Consider the following 13,087-nt stretch of genomic DNA (forward strand, 5'->3'; position numbering starts at 1 on the left):
ATGAGAAAGACATCAGCCTGAGACCCTGGAGAGCGGCTGCCAGTCTGTGTAGGCAATACTGGCCTTGATGGACTGTTGTGTACTAAGGATGAGTCAGCCTCAACTAGCCCTGGGGTCGGGTTGAGCTTGCATCCACAAACAATAGCTGGCTAGGATCCTAGAAGGGACCAATAGAGAAACAATGTAATGTAAATAGCCTATCGTTGGGAGTGGGGTGTGTTTGGGGTGTGGTGTCTTGCATGCTTAAAAACCAGGCTTCTGCCAGGGATTTTCAGTCTTTCTTCTCCTTGCTGAAATCACTAATAAAGAGAGCTGATCACTATACTTGGGGTCCATTCATCCATGGAACCCACTATTTAACATGGACCAAGGGTCTGATTCAGTATAAGGCAGCTTCATGTGTGTTTACTTTTGGGTCTGCAGGGAGTGTAGACTCAGGAACATCACAGAAGGATGCTGGCTGAACATTCTGCAGTCTGCCCCAGCACCCCTGTGGCAGCCATTTTGTGATAGGTCCCATCTCCTGTGTCAGCCATTTTGTGGTGGCACTCACTACTTCAGAATGTAAGAACATAAGAAGAGTCCTGCGGGATCAGGCCAGTGGTCCATCTAATCCAGCATCCCATCTCACACAGTGGCCAGCCAGTTCCTCTGGAGGACTAACAAACAGGGCACAGAGGCCGAGGCCTTCCCCTGAGAAGAACATCAGAAGGGCCCTGCTGGACCAGACCAATAGTCCATCTAGTCCAGCATCCTGCCTCACACAGTGACCAAACAGTTCCTCTGGAGGTCCAACAAGAGGGCAGAGAGGCCGAGGCCTTCCCCTGAGAGGAACATCAGAAGAGCCCTGCTGGATCAGACCACTGAGGGTCCATCTAGTCCAGCATCCTGTCTCACACAGGGGCCAACCAGTTCCTCTAGATGGCCAACTGGTTCTCCACATTCCAAAAGAAACCCAATAAAGTTCTGGCAGGATTGCCAGCTTCAGTTTGGGGAAGACCCGGTGATTTAGGGGTGGAGCCGGGGAAAGGTTTGAGTAGGGGACCTCAGCAGGGTACAGTGCCATGGAGTCCACCCTCCAAAGCAACCGTTTCCTCCAGCGGGACTGCTCAGTTGGAATTATGGACGACACTCCAGGCCCCACCTGGAGGTTGGCAGCCATACTTCAATGTGTGAAAACTCCCTGTGTGGAAGAAAACGAAACACGTTGGAGAAAGCAGTTCTAGTCCAACCTGCTCTCTGTGGAGCTACTTTCTACTTGGAGGTGATGGAAGAAAGTACCATCAACTCATAGCCAAGTTACGATGACCCCGTGGGGCTTTCAAGGAAAGAGACAATCAGAGGTGCTTTGCCATTGCCTGCCTCTGCATAGCAACCCAGGCAATCCTTGGTGGTCCCCCAATCCAAGTACTGACTAGGGCTGACCCCCCTAGTGGAGTGTCGGTGGCGAGCGGTGAACGGCAGAGCGGCGATCTACAAAAAGATGGCGGAGTGTGACATCCACGGTGGACTGGACGCAGTGGAGAGGTGGAGCCAGGAGACGCAAGGCTCGTGGAAGGCTCAGGCACGGCGGTGCCTTAGCGGACGGAGCCGGAGCCACGCCAGAGCGTACCTGTGCGCCAGAGGGGCCTGCCGATCCACCACCGGAAGACCGCGAGGAGAAGGAGGAAGTGAAAGCCAGACCGGGAGGAAGAAGATCAACAAAGACCTCCACAGGGTGCCGGTAGGGCAGTCCCCATCCCCAGCATATGTGGCCATAGGTAGGGATAAGCGATTAACTGTAAGCCGCTCAGAGACCCCCTGGGGGTTCGAGCGGGGTAGAAAGTTGAAAGATAAATTAAAAAATAATTTAAACAATGACCCTACTTAGCTTCCAGGATCTGACAAGACTGGGCTAGCCTGGGCTATGCAAGGCAGGACAAGAGACATCCAGATGTGATTTCCCATTGCCTGCCTCTGCATAGCAACCTGGACTTCCCTGGTGGTCTCCAGTCTAAATAATGAACAGGGCTGACCCTGCTTAGCTTCCGAGGTCTGATGAGACCAGGCTATCCTTGGCCATCCAGGTCAATGCAAGAGATGTTCAGAGGTGGTTTTTGCCATTGCCTGCCTCTGCGTAGCAACCCTGGACTTCCTTGGTGGTCTCCCATCCAATCACTAACCAAGGCCGACCCTGCTTAGCTTCTGAGATCTGATGAGATCAGGCTAGCTTGGGCTATCCAAGTCAAGGCAAGAAACAAACAGAGGTGGTTTGTCATTGCCTGCCTCTGCATAGCAACCCAGAAATTCCTTGGTGGTCTGCCATCCAAGTACTAACCACTGCCACCCATGCTGCTTAGCTTCCAAAATCTAATGCGCTCAGGCTAGGCTGTGCCATCCAGGGCAGTACGGAGACAAACAGAGGTGGTTTGCCATGCCCTGCCTCTGCATAGCAACCCAGAAATTCCTTGGTGGTCTGCCATCCAAGTACTAACCACTGCCACCCATGCTGCTTAGCTTCCAAAATCTAATGCGCTCAGGCTAGGCTGTGCCATCCAGGGCAGTACGGAGACAAACAGAGGTGGTTTGCCATTGCCTGCCTCTGCGTAGCAACCCTGGACTTCCTCGGTGGTCTCCCATCCAAGTACTAACTAGGATCGATCCTGCTTAGCTTCTGAGATCTGACAAGATTGTTCTAGCCTGGGCCATCCTAGTTAAGGGCAAGAGACAAACTGAGGCGATTTGCCATTGCCAACCTCTGCGCAGCAACCCTGGGCTTCCTTAGTGGTCTCCCATCCAGCTACTCACCAGGGCCACCCAGGCTTCCAAAATCTAATGAGATCAGGCCAGCCTGGGCCATTAGGTCAGGGCACTTGGAGGTCCGTTCGATCGATCCCCTCTCTGCCGCCTCTCCAAAAGCCGACCCGTGGACCTGGCTGGATTGAGCCCCGCCCCTGAATAATACAAAACGGCAGCCATGACTTTACTGCCGCTCCCGTCTTAATTTAGCCATGCTCTGCAGAATGAGCTGGGATTTATATGGCATTTTCGACAGGCCAGGGTGAACGAAAGTTACCCCGTTCTCCTTAGGAATCGGCTCCGGGAATAATGAATCCTTTCTTTCGAGGCAGGTTTTCCTTCCATAGTTAAGCAGGACCCCCCAAGTAACAGATCACTCTGCTTTTTTCAGGGGTCCCAGGAAGAGTCAAGGGCCCGATCCTGAGCATGGGGGAGGGGAAATAATCTTTCTCGTGGCTGTGCGTTTTTTAGTTAGCATAATTTAATATACAATACCCACTAATAAAATTAAGGGCAGTATATAACTCCGGGAACACCATAAAAAGGATGCTAACCTGAAAGATAAATATCTAACACTTTAGCCCGGGGGAGAATGCAAATAAAAGAGAAATATGAGTCCGGCAATTCCGGGTTAATAAATAACCTTAAAGAGAAATAATGAAGAGGACTTCTACAACTTTAATGGCCTTCTTAAGATTCATTATTTGGGAAATGGCTTCTCTCTCTCCTCTCTCCTGGCGGACGCTCCACAAATCTGCAGATGGTGGCCGGTTGGACGGCATGTGGGCCGGAGATGCCATTTATCACGCCACAGCCCAACAAGGGGTGGGGAGCGAGAGAGCTGTTCAAAGATGTTCGCCTCCTGGGACCCTTGGCGACTCTCCATGGGACAGGTCAACAGACAACATTGGGGGGGGGGGTGGAGGAGCGTTGTGCTGGTGGTGCGATCCACCTTCCTCTTTATTGATTTGCTTTATTTGTAGTCCACAAAATTGGACAACGATGCCGTCATAGAGTTGGAAAGGACCTCCAGGGTCAGGGTCATCTAGTCCAACCCCCTGCACAATGCAGGAAAGTCACAACTTACCTTCCCTCCCACACACACCCAGTGACCTCTGTTCCATGTCCAGAAGATGGCAAAAAAACCTCCAGGATCTCCAGCCAAAGTGGCCTGGAGAAAAACTGCTTCCTGACCCCAAAGTGGCAATCAGCATTTCCCTGGGCGTGTGAGAAAGGGCAACCCCTTCCTGCCTTCCCTTCTCGTGATCTGCCTAAGTTCACGGAATCAGCAGTGCTGTCAGGTGGTCATCTAGCCTCTGTTTGGAAACTTCCAAAGAAGGAGAGCCCACCACCTCCCGAGGAAGCCTGTTCCACTGAGGAATCACTCTTAACTGTCAGGAAGTTCTTCCTAATGTTTAGCCGAAAACTCTTCTGATTTAATTTCAACCTGCTGGTTCTGGTCTGACCTTCTGGGGCAACAGAAAACAACTCCGCACCATCCTCTATGTGACAGCCCTTCAAGTACTTGAAGATGGTGATCATATCCCCTCTCAGTCGACTCCTCTTTAGGCTAAACATACCCAGATCCTTCAACCTTCTCCTCATAGGACTTGGTCTCCAGGCCCCTTACTATCTTCATTGTTCTCCTCTGGATATGTTCCAGCTTCTCTATATCTTTCTTAAATTGTGGTGCCCGAAACTGAACACAATATTCTAGGTGAGGTCTAACCAGAGCAGAGTATCGAAATGGCGTCGCCAGAAACAGGGCAAAACCTGTGTGACAATCGGAAGGGGCTCCTTTGCACACAGCCAGTGCCTTTGGTGTTCCAGTGAACAAGAATGCATGTGCGAATGAGTTCAACCACTTTGTTTAAAGCAAGAGATTCAAAACTAGGCCTAGAGCTGGGGCTTTGAGGCACTGTCTTCTTAGTACCTGAGGGGCCACAGTGGGAGGGCTTCTGGAGTTCTGGCCCCACTGGTGGACCTCCTGATGGCTCCTGGGTTTTGGCCACTGTGTGACACAGAGTGTTGGACTGGATGGGCCACTGGCCTGATCCAAAATGGCTTCTCTGATGTTCTTATAAGGAGTAGAGGCCCATAAATGGCTATTAGCCACCAGGTACAGATGGAACACTCTATCTGGGGCAGTGATGCTCTGTATTCCTGGTGGTTTTGGGGGGCAAGACTGGGAGGGCTTCTGGAGTTCTGGCCCCACTGGCGGACTTCCTGATGGCACCTGGGCTTTGGCCGCTGTGTGACACAGAGTGCTGGGCTGGATGGGGCAACTCTGCTTTGGGAAATACCTGGATATTTTGGAGGTGGAGCCTGAGGAGGGCGGGGTTTGGGGAGGGGAGGGACCTCAGCAGGGTATTGTAGCACGGAGAAAGGGGCCTAAGCCCAAGCACAGACCACCAGATCAACAGAAGGAGAAGAACTTTATTGGCGCCGGTTCAGTCAGCGAAGCACGCTTTAAACAGACTGAACCCAGAGCAACGCAGGCTCCAGGCTTTTATACTGCAACAAGGTTACACGTCATCATTTACATCACCAGAGTGGAATTTTCCATTGACTAGGCTTACTTTTCCCGCCCAAACCAAACAAGCTCACTTCTGCCCCCTTATGACTGGAACATGAACAGCAACTATCCCCTTATATGGGCAAGGAATAATAAATGCCTACTTCACAAGGACATCAGCCTACTAACCAAATGCAGATTAGTCTGTGCTATTGTGTTCCCCAGAGCAACCTATGGCTGTAACAGTTTTATTTATTTATTTTATTTAAACATTTTTACCCCGCCCTCCCCGCAAGCAGGCTCAGGGCGGCTTCCAGGGGGCTACAGCCCATACATAAAATCCATAGACATGGGCTAAATTACGCATATGTTCTGTAATCTGTTCAATAGCTTTACCATTGTCATCAATCTGTAAACAACAATTTGAAAGGTTAAACTTTCCACAAACTCCTCCTTCAGTTGCTAATAAGAAATCTAAGGCAAGTCGGTTCTGGTAAACAGCAGTGCGAAGTTGTGTGTTGGTTTCGGCTAATACAGACAGAGCCAGGGAAGTTTCATTAGTTATGATTTCTAAAACCGCTTGTAGTCTAATTATTCGATTTAGCATATAAATGGGGGTTCTATAACCATATGTACCATCAGCTGCCCAGGTAGCTGGACCATATACTTGAATAATACGTTCTGGAGGCCATTCATCATCTTTCCAGTTACCTACAGCTAATCCCCGTATTTCTCGCTTTGAGCGTCCTAACTCATCATATACTGGGACTCCTAACCTTTCTCCGACAGTGAGGGGTAGGAGGAAAAAGCTAGGTTTTATAGTACCTAATATACAAGCACCATTCCATGTAAGGGGCAGGGTTGCATAGGCAGCTGAACCACATATCCAGTATAAGGAGTCTGGAGCTCTCCATTCTTTAGAAGTGCTACAGGGGTTGTCCCATAGGACTTGTAAACGACTCATATTAACATAAGGTGGGGCTTGGGTGACATTCGGATTAGCAAAATTAATATAGGCTTTAGGCTGGGTGCCATTACAGAACCATCCTTCTTCACAATCTAGGGCTCCCACTGAAATGTTAAAAGGAGCTCCCTGTCGTATAAAACAAGTATGACCAACTAAGGGATTTTTCAGGATCCATCTACTGGGGCGGTGGATATTATTCCAGGAAAGGTTGAAAGCATGGGAGATATTATTAAGTTCTACCTCTTTGGCCTCCCAGGGCCATTGTTCTCCCATATTGGTACCTCCACAGACATAACAATTCTTAACTGATAGTTCTCCTGCAATTCTTTCAGCAAGATCGATAAATAGATTCTTGGTCACTGGGGGGATTTCTATTACTTTCCCCATTTCTGACCAAAAGGTTGTGTGAATCTTCATTTCAGTGCTTTGGATTTTTGAACTAATAGTTTCTATGACAATGCGTCCGTATGGACTTTTTCGACCACCAATATCTATGCCAACCCCATACATCAGTTTCTTTCTTCCCTGGTTCTCGGATGCTCGGAAATGTAAGCACAAGGGAGTGCAGTGGTTATGGCTGCAAGGGGTTAGACTAGTTCCCTGGGATAACTTAAAGTACGGGTGGGCTTTCCCTCCTCCCACTATTCCACCTTGAGGTCCATCTGAGATATTACCATCATTAGAGACATACCAGACTTGTGCTTCAAGTTCATAAGTTGATGACAGAAACATTTTCCCTTCTTTGGCATAGCTCTGCTCTTTAGCTAGCCCTCCACACGTTTGTCTAATTTCCCCTGCACTATACTTTCGACTTCGAGAGATGGCATGACATATGTCAAAACAGACTTGCATACTTTGACTAGACTGGGAAGTGACATTGGACGCTAAAAGGGAAGAGGTGAAAGTATCAGGACTTGTGTACCATCCACTAATATAAGCATAAACATTAATACGGGCCCGAGTCACATTGGACTGGGGTCGAAAGCACATAAATTTCCCTTGATTTACACAAACACTGTAACTTATGCCCTCATGAGAACATTGGGTAACTACAGACGAAATACAATCAAAGTCAGAATGATAAATGAGGGTTTGTGAGACTTGACCTTCACGAAAAGTGGAAGTAATGCAAGAGGTACAAGCAGGAAACCCCATAACTGGGATGCAGATCATAGAAGGTACAAAAACACAATTTAACAGAAGCATCCACATCTTGGGCCTGTGCGTCGACTAGTCAGCTTCCGGTGTGACTAGAGCAGGGCCTGATGCTCCAACGAAGGTCTGATTTTTCACCCGTGCGCAGGGAGACCGTTTCCGGTAGGTCTCAGCAGGGGTTCTGGAGTCAATCTTCAGCTGTGTCCTCTTGGGGCGTGGGCCCAAGAGAAGCAGAGCTTGCTGGATTACTGGGCACGACACGTCTAAGCTTCACAGTAGTAGGATTAGATCCTGGCTCAGCAGTCCATCTAGTATGGGCAAGCTTCAAATTCGTCCAGTGGATCCAGGGTTTCCTCTCAACGACCTTCACAGCTGTAGGGGAACTGAGTAAAACAGTGAAAGGTCCCTCCCACCTTGGCCCTAAGGGCTCTGGTCTCCAATTTTTAACCCATACTGAATCTCCAGGACTGACATGACACACAGAATCAAACAAGGGAACTGGGAGACAGGCAGAGTAATGTCTTTGGAGTTTCTCAACTTGTCGTCCAAGGGCTTGTAATTCTGCTGAGGTGATTAACTGATGAAACCCATAAGCATCGGTATGAACTCCCATGGTCAGTGGGGGAGGACGGCCAAACATTGCCTCATAAGGAGAAACTGAAGTTCGTTTGGAAGGGAGGCAGTGCAGTCGGAATAACACTAGAGGTAGAATCTTAGGCCATGGCTGTTCAGTCTCTTGGGTGAACTTCCGCAAGGAGGCTTTAAGAGTTCTATTAGCTCGTTCTACTGCTCCTGAACTCTGGGGACGATAGGCACAGTGTAATTTCCAGATGATTCCTAAGGCTTTGGCAACTTGCTGAGTTAATTCAGAGATGAAGGCTGGTCCATTATCAGAGGAAACCCAGGTAGGTAATCCGAATCTTGGAATTAGATCCCTTAACATGGCTCGGGCAACTTCTGAGGCCTTTTCAGTGGCAGTTGGAAACGCTTCTATCCATCCAGTATGCGTACAGACAAACACCAACAGGTAGTGATGACGACCAACTTTTGGCATCTCGGTGAAATCAACAACAAGCGAAGTCATTGGGGCTGGTCCTGGGGTATTGATTCCTGGAGGTCGTCGGGGACCTTCTCTAGGATTGTTTCGGGCACAGGTAACACACTGACGGCACACGAGGTCTGCTAATGCTGTCTTCCGTTCCAGATGAGCCCAGCGGTCTAAGGCTTTAACAAGACTGGAAGATCCATAATGGGTATTAGCATGAAGGGCTTTCATTATTTCATAGCCTAAGGAGGCTGGAATCCAAATTTTTCCTGTTGGCAAGATCCACCAACCTTCCTCATTCTTTTTTGCTGATTGCTGGTCACAGAGGTAGTCTTCATGTTTGGTGTAACGAGGCGTCCAAGCTGAGACTGGAGTGGGGAAGACAGGACAGGCTAAGACTGACGGACTAGGAACTAGAGTGCGGAGACAAAGTTTTCCTTCTGCTGCTTCCTTAGCTGCTTTATCAGCACGACCATTTCCTTCTGCAATTGGGTCAGACTTCCGTTGATGTCCTCGACAGTGGATTATTGCAATCTTAGTTGGCAGATTGATGGCTTCTAGCAGAAGACGAAGATTTGGCCCATATTTGATATCCTTTCCAGCGGCTGTAATAAATCCTCGGTGTTGCCACAGCATTCCATGTGCATGGGCTGCCTTGAAAGCAAACATTGAATCGGTGAATATATTTGCAGCTGCATTCTTGCTTAGATGTAGGGCAACTGTCAGGGCTATTATTTCTGCTAGTTGAGCAGATGTTCCAACGGGTAGAGATTCTGCTTGTATCACCTGATGGTCATCTACAACAGCATAGCCTGCTTTGCGACGTCCTTGAGGGTTGATGAAACTGCTACCATCACAGTACAATATTAAGTCTGGCTGCTGAAGGGGTTGGTCACGAAGGTCAAGACGAGATGCAAACAGCTGGTCAGTGGTTACTAGGCAATCATGCTCAACATCTTCACATGGTACTGGCAACAAGGTGGCTGGATTTATGTTGATGACAGGAGCTAGAGATACACCTGGGTTCTCGAGGAGAACTGCTTGGTACCTGGCCATACGTGAAACTGTCAGATATTTGTGACCACGAGCTTCTAAAATGGTCTTAACTCCGTGTGATACAAACACTGTGAGTGGGGCTCCCCAGGTGAATTTGTTTGCTGCTTCAATAAGTCTACAGCAGGCAGCAACAGCACGTAAGCAAGGGGGCAGACCGGCTTCTACAGCATCCAGGTTTTGGCTAAGGTAGGCCACAGGCCGATTGTGAGTCCCAAGTTTCTGGAGAAGGACACCTAAAGCAACACTTTGCTTCTCATCTACGCAAAGGGAAAAAGGTTTTTCTGGATCTGGCAGTCCTAAGGCAGGAGCCTCAATGAGCCGTTGTTTCAGGGTCCTAAAGGCAACATCTTGATCTGGGCCCCAGACAAAAGGTTCCTGTGTCCCCCCTTTGGTAGCTTCATATAAGGGTTTGGCCAAAAGAGCAAAGGAGGGAATCCATAACCGACAGTAGCTAGCTGCACCTAAGAAGCCTCGTAGCTCTTTGCGACTCTGGGGTAGAGGTATCTGGCACACAGTTTCTTTCCTTGCATTACTGAGAGACCGTTGATTCTTAGAGATTTCAAATCCTAGGAACTGGACTCGAGTTAAGCAGATCTGGGCCTTCTTGAATGAGACTTTATAGCCACAGGCATCAAGGAGACGGAGAAGGTTAAGGGTGCCCTGGGAACATCGATGAGGGTCAGGGGCACAAAGTAACAAGTCATCCACATATTGGATTAAGGTAAGGACCCCTTCTTGGGTGTCAAAGTTCTCTAAGTCTTTACCGAGGGCCTGTCCAAACAATGAAGGAGAATTTTTGTAGCCTTGGGGCAAACGAGTCCAAGTGTACTGACATGGGCTGGAGGCTCCAGGGGCTCTCCATTCGAAGGCAAAGATGTCTCTGGACTGGTGGTGAAGTCCAATACTGAAGAACGCATCTTTCAAATCCAAGACAGTAAACCATGCAGCCGTGGATGGAATCAGAGTCAGGATTGTATAGGGATTTGGCACTACAGGGTGGATAGCTTCTACTTGAGTATTCACTGCCCTCAGGTCTTGGACTGGGCGGTAATCAGGATTCTTGGGGTCTGGAGAAGGCTTAGGTACTGGAAGGATCGGAGTATTCCAGGCAGATTCACAGGGGATCAGGATGCCATCTTTCAGGAGTCTCTGAAAGTGTTTGGTTAACACTCTTCGGGCATCTTCACGAATAGGGTATTGACGCTCTCTCACTGGATTGGCAGTAGGTTTAAGGACCACAACTACAGGAGGTTGGTGTTTAGCAAAGCCTGGGGGATTATCTTCTGCCCATACAGTTGGCACTTCATTTCGGTAGTACAATTTATCCTGCACCTTTTCCTTGTCATAAAAAGCATCTTTATCAGTCTGATACTGGACTTCTTCAGGGTCACCATCAGGGTGTCTTCTAAATCCACATCCCATTAGGACCTCAGGAAGTCGCCACTCTTCTGTAGCATCAACCTCTAAATTACAACACACTAGTGAAGTTTGAGTCTCTGGAGGTAAGGACAGAAGTGCTGAGCCATCCGGAGTATCAAAGGTTATGGAGGCACGCATTTTAGATAAAAGATCTCTCCCAAGCAAATTAATCGGACAGCTGGGATTTAAGAGAAAACGGTGGGTGACCCGGTGACCTCCTAGAGAACAGGTTCTTGATTGGAGGTATGGGAGAGCAAGTTTCTTCCCTGCCATGCCTACAACTGTTAGGCTATCTTTAGTGGGCAGAGCAATGGGTGTCGTTACAATGGATACTTCAGCCCCCGTGTCTAACATGAAATCAACAGGATTTCCTTCAATATTTAAGCGGACCAAGGGCTCCCGAGGGCCACAATTGACAGAGCCCGGTCGCCCCTAATCATCATAGTTCATTCCGGCCATACCAACAAAGCCATCTTCCGACTTCCCTGCAGGGTAGGTGCGGCTGTACCGGCTTTCATTAACTTGCCCTCTTGGAAGGTGGTTAAAGCTCTGTCCTCTTCCTTGGCCTCTAGATCCTCCCCTCCCCCGGAGTCTGGACTGGCGGTTCGGACATTCGTTTTTCCAGTGGCCATCCGCTCTACAGTATGCACATTGGTCCCGGCCTAGGGTTCTAGGACCACGGGGCTCAAGGTTGGATGTTGGGGACGGGCGGTCATACTCATGGCCTTGGATCACTGCTGCTAAAATTGCTGCCTTTCGTCTATGCTTAGCTTCTTCTTCTTTCTTCTCTTCTTTATCTCTATTCACAAAAACCTTCTGGGCCACCTCAATTAATTGGGACACGTTCATCCCTTGGAACCCTTCTAACTTCTGTAATTTGCGTCTAATGTCAGGTGCAGCCTGGCTAACAAAAGATGCATTCACCATTGTACGGTTTGCTTCTTCCTCTGGGTCAAAAGGAGTGTAGAGGCGGTAAGCCTTGTACAGTCTTTCAAGGAAGGTATAGGGTGGCTCAGTTGGCTCTTGAATGACCTCCCTCAATTTAGCCATATTCATGGGCTTCTTTCCTGCTTCCTGGAGACCTAAGAGGATGGCAGTTCGGTATTCCTCTGATCTTCCTCTATCTGCATCTACATTGGGGTCCCAATTTGGGTCTATATCTGGGAAGCGGGCACGAACCCAGTCAGCTGCATTAGGCTGTTGGTCAGCAGGGACTCTGTTTTCAACAGTTTTCTTAGCAGCTGCCATGACTTTCCGCTTCTCTTCTGAAGTTAATAAAGCAGTAAGTAACTGGCTACAATCTCGCCAGGTAGGGGCATGTGTAGCCATAATTGTTGTAAACAGATCTGTCATGGGTCGGGGGTCTTCACTATATGGGGTCGTCTGTGTTCTCCAATTACAGAGATCGACAGTACTGAAAGGAGAATAGACCCATCTCATAATCCCATCCGCTCCTGCTGGAACTTGACGGAGAGGGCAGACTGTTGCTAAATTGCCAGTTTCCTGAGATTTGCCTACAGGCACTTTAAAAGGGTTCATTTCACTGAGTCCTGATGTAGGACTCCAATGAGTGGCGGGGCTCCAGGTCCCTGTTGTCGGATTTTTCTTAAGGACTGTCTTAGGTATGGGAGTGACAGGGGTCTCAGGTTCAGGAGCAGAGGCAGTAGCCAAACAGTCCACTAAGGATGGATAAATGGTGGAGACTGGCACTGAAGGGCTAAGCGCTTCACTGATTTGCAGTTCCTGAAGCTGCTCCTGGGCTGCAAGTTCTTGGGCGGCACGGGCCTGCGCAGTCTGTGATCTAGTCACTCTTGCTTCTGGGGGCGGAGTTGGAAGAGGAGGCGGTGGCAATGGCCCAGCAGAGTATGGTGGGGGCCAATCATCCTCCGGTGGCGGGCAAGTCACTTGGGGGCCTTGGGGCCTGCTTTCTGGGGTATTCAGGGTTGGACAAATTGCTGGCATAGTTCCTGGTGTTGGGCAAACTATAGGCTGGTTGGCTGCTGGGGCAGAGCCCTGTCGGGTTTTAAATCGCTTGGCCTTGGAAGGATTTTTCCTCACATATTCATACCAGCAGTAGACATAATGGAGCTGCTGATCGGAATGGTCCTCTTGGGGATCCGTAGCTGCCAGATAGACTCTGTGTAGCAGAGAG

General features: G+C 49.1%; 1 protein-coding gene across 1 annotated transcript; it reads right to left on the reverse strand.

Moving 5' to 3' along the window:
- Positions 1-1,429: 1,429 nt before the first annotated feature.
- Positions 1,430-6,832, reverse strand: LOC107124232 (endogenous retrovirus group 3 member 1 Env polyprotein-like). Its single transcript, XM_015427638.1, has 3 exons — positions 6,173-6,832; positions 5,628-5,953; positions 1,430-1,612 (listed from the first exon to the last, which is right to left on the reverse strand). Exons 1-3 carry the CDS (start codon positions 6,768-6,770, stop codon positions 1,430-1,432), a joined length of 1,107 nt encoding a protein of 368 aa, XP_015283124.1. The 5' UTR covers positions 6,771-6,832.
- Positions 6,833-13,087: the final 6,255 nt, after the last annotated feature.

Source organism: Gekko japonicus, unplaced genomic scaffold (genome assembly GCF_001447785.1).
Source record: "Gekko japonicus isolate JY-2015 unplaced genomic scaffold, Gekko_japonicus_V1.1 scaffold136, whole genome shotgun sequence".
Taxonomy (NCBI): domain Eukaryota; kingdom Metazoa; phylum Chordata; class Lepidosauria; order Squamata; family Gekkonidae; genus Gekko; species Gekko japonicus.

Coding starts and splice junctions, on each gene's coding strand:
- LOC107124232 (XM_015427638.1), bottom strand. CDS start 6,770: ATGTATGGGGTTGGCATAGATATTGGTGGTCGAAAAAGTCCATACGGA. Junction 5,954..6,172: donor CTCCTTATACTGGATATGTG/GTTCAGCTGCCT, acceptor TTCAAGTATATG/GTCCAGCTACCTGGGCAGCT. Junction 1,613..5,627: donor CCCATGTCTATGGATTTTAT/GTATGGGCTGTA, acceptor TCTGGCGCACAG/GTACGCTCTGGCGTGGCTCC.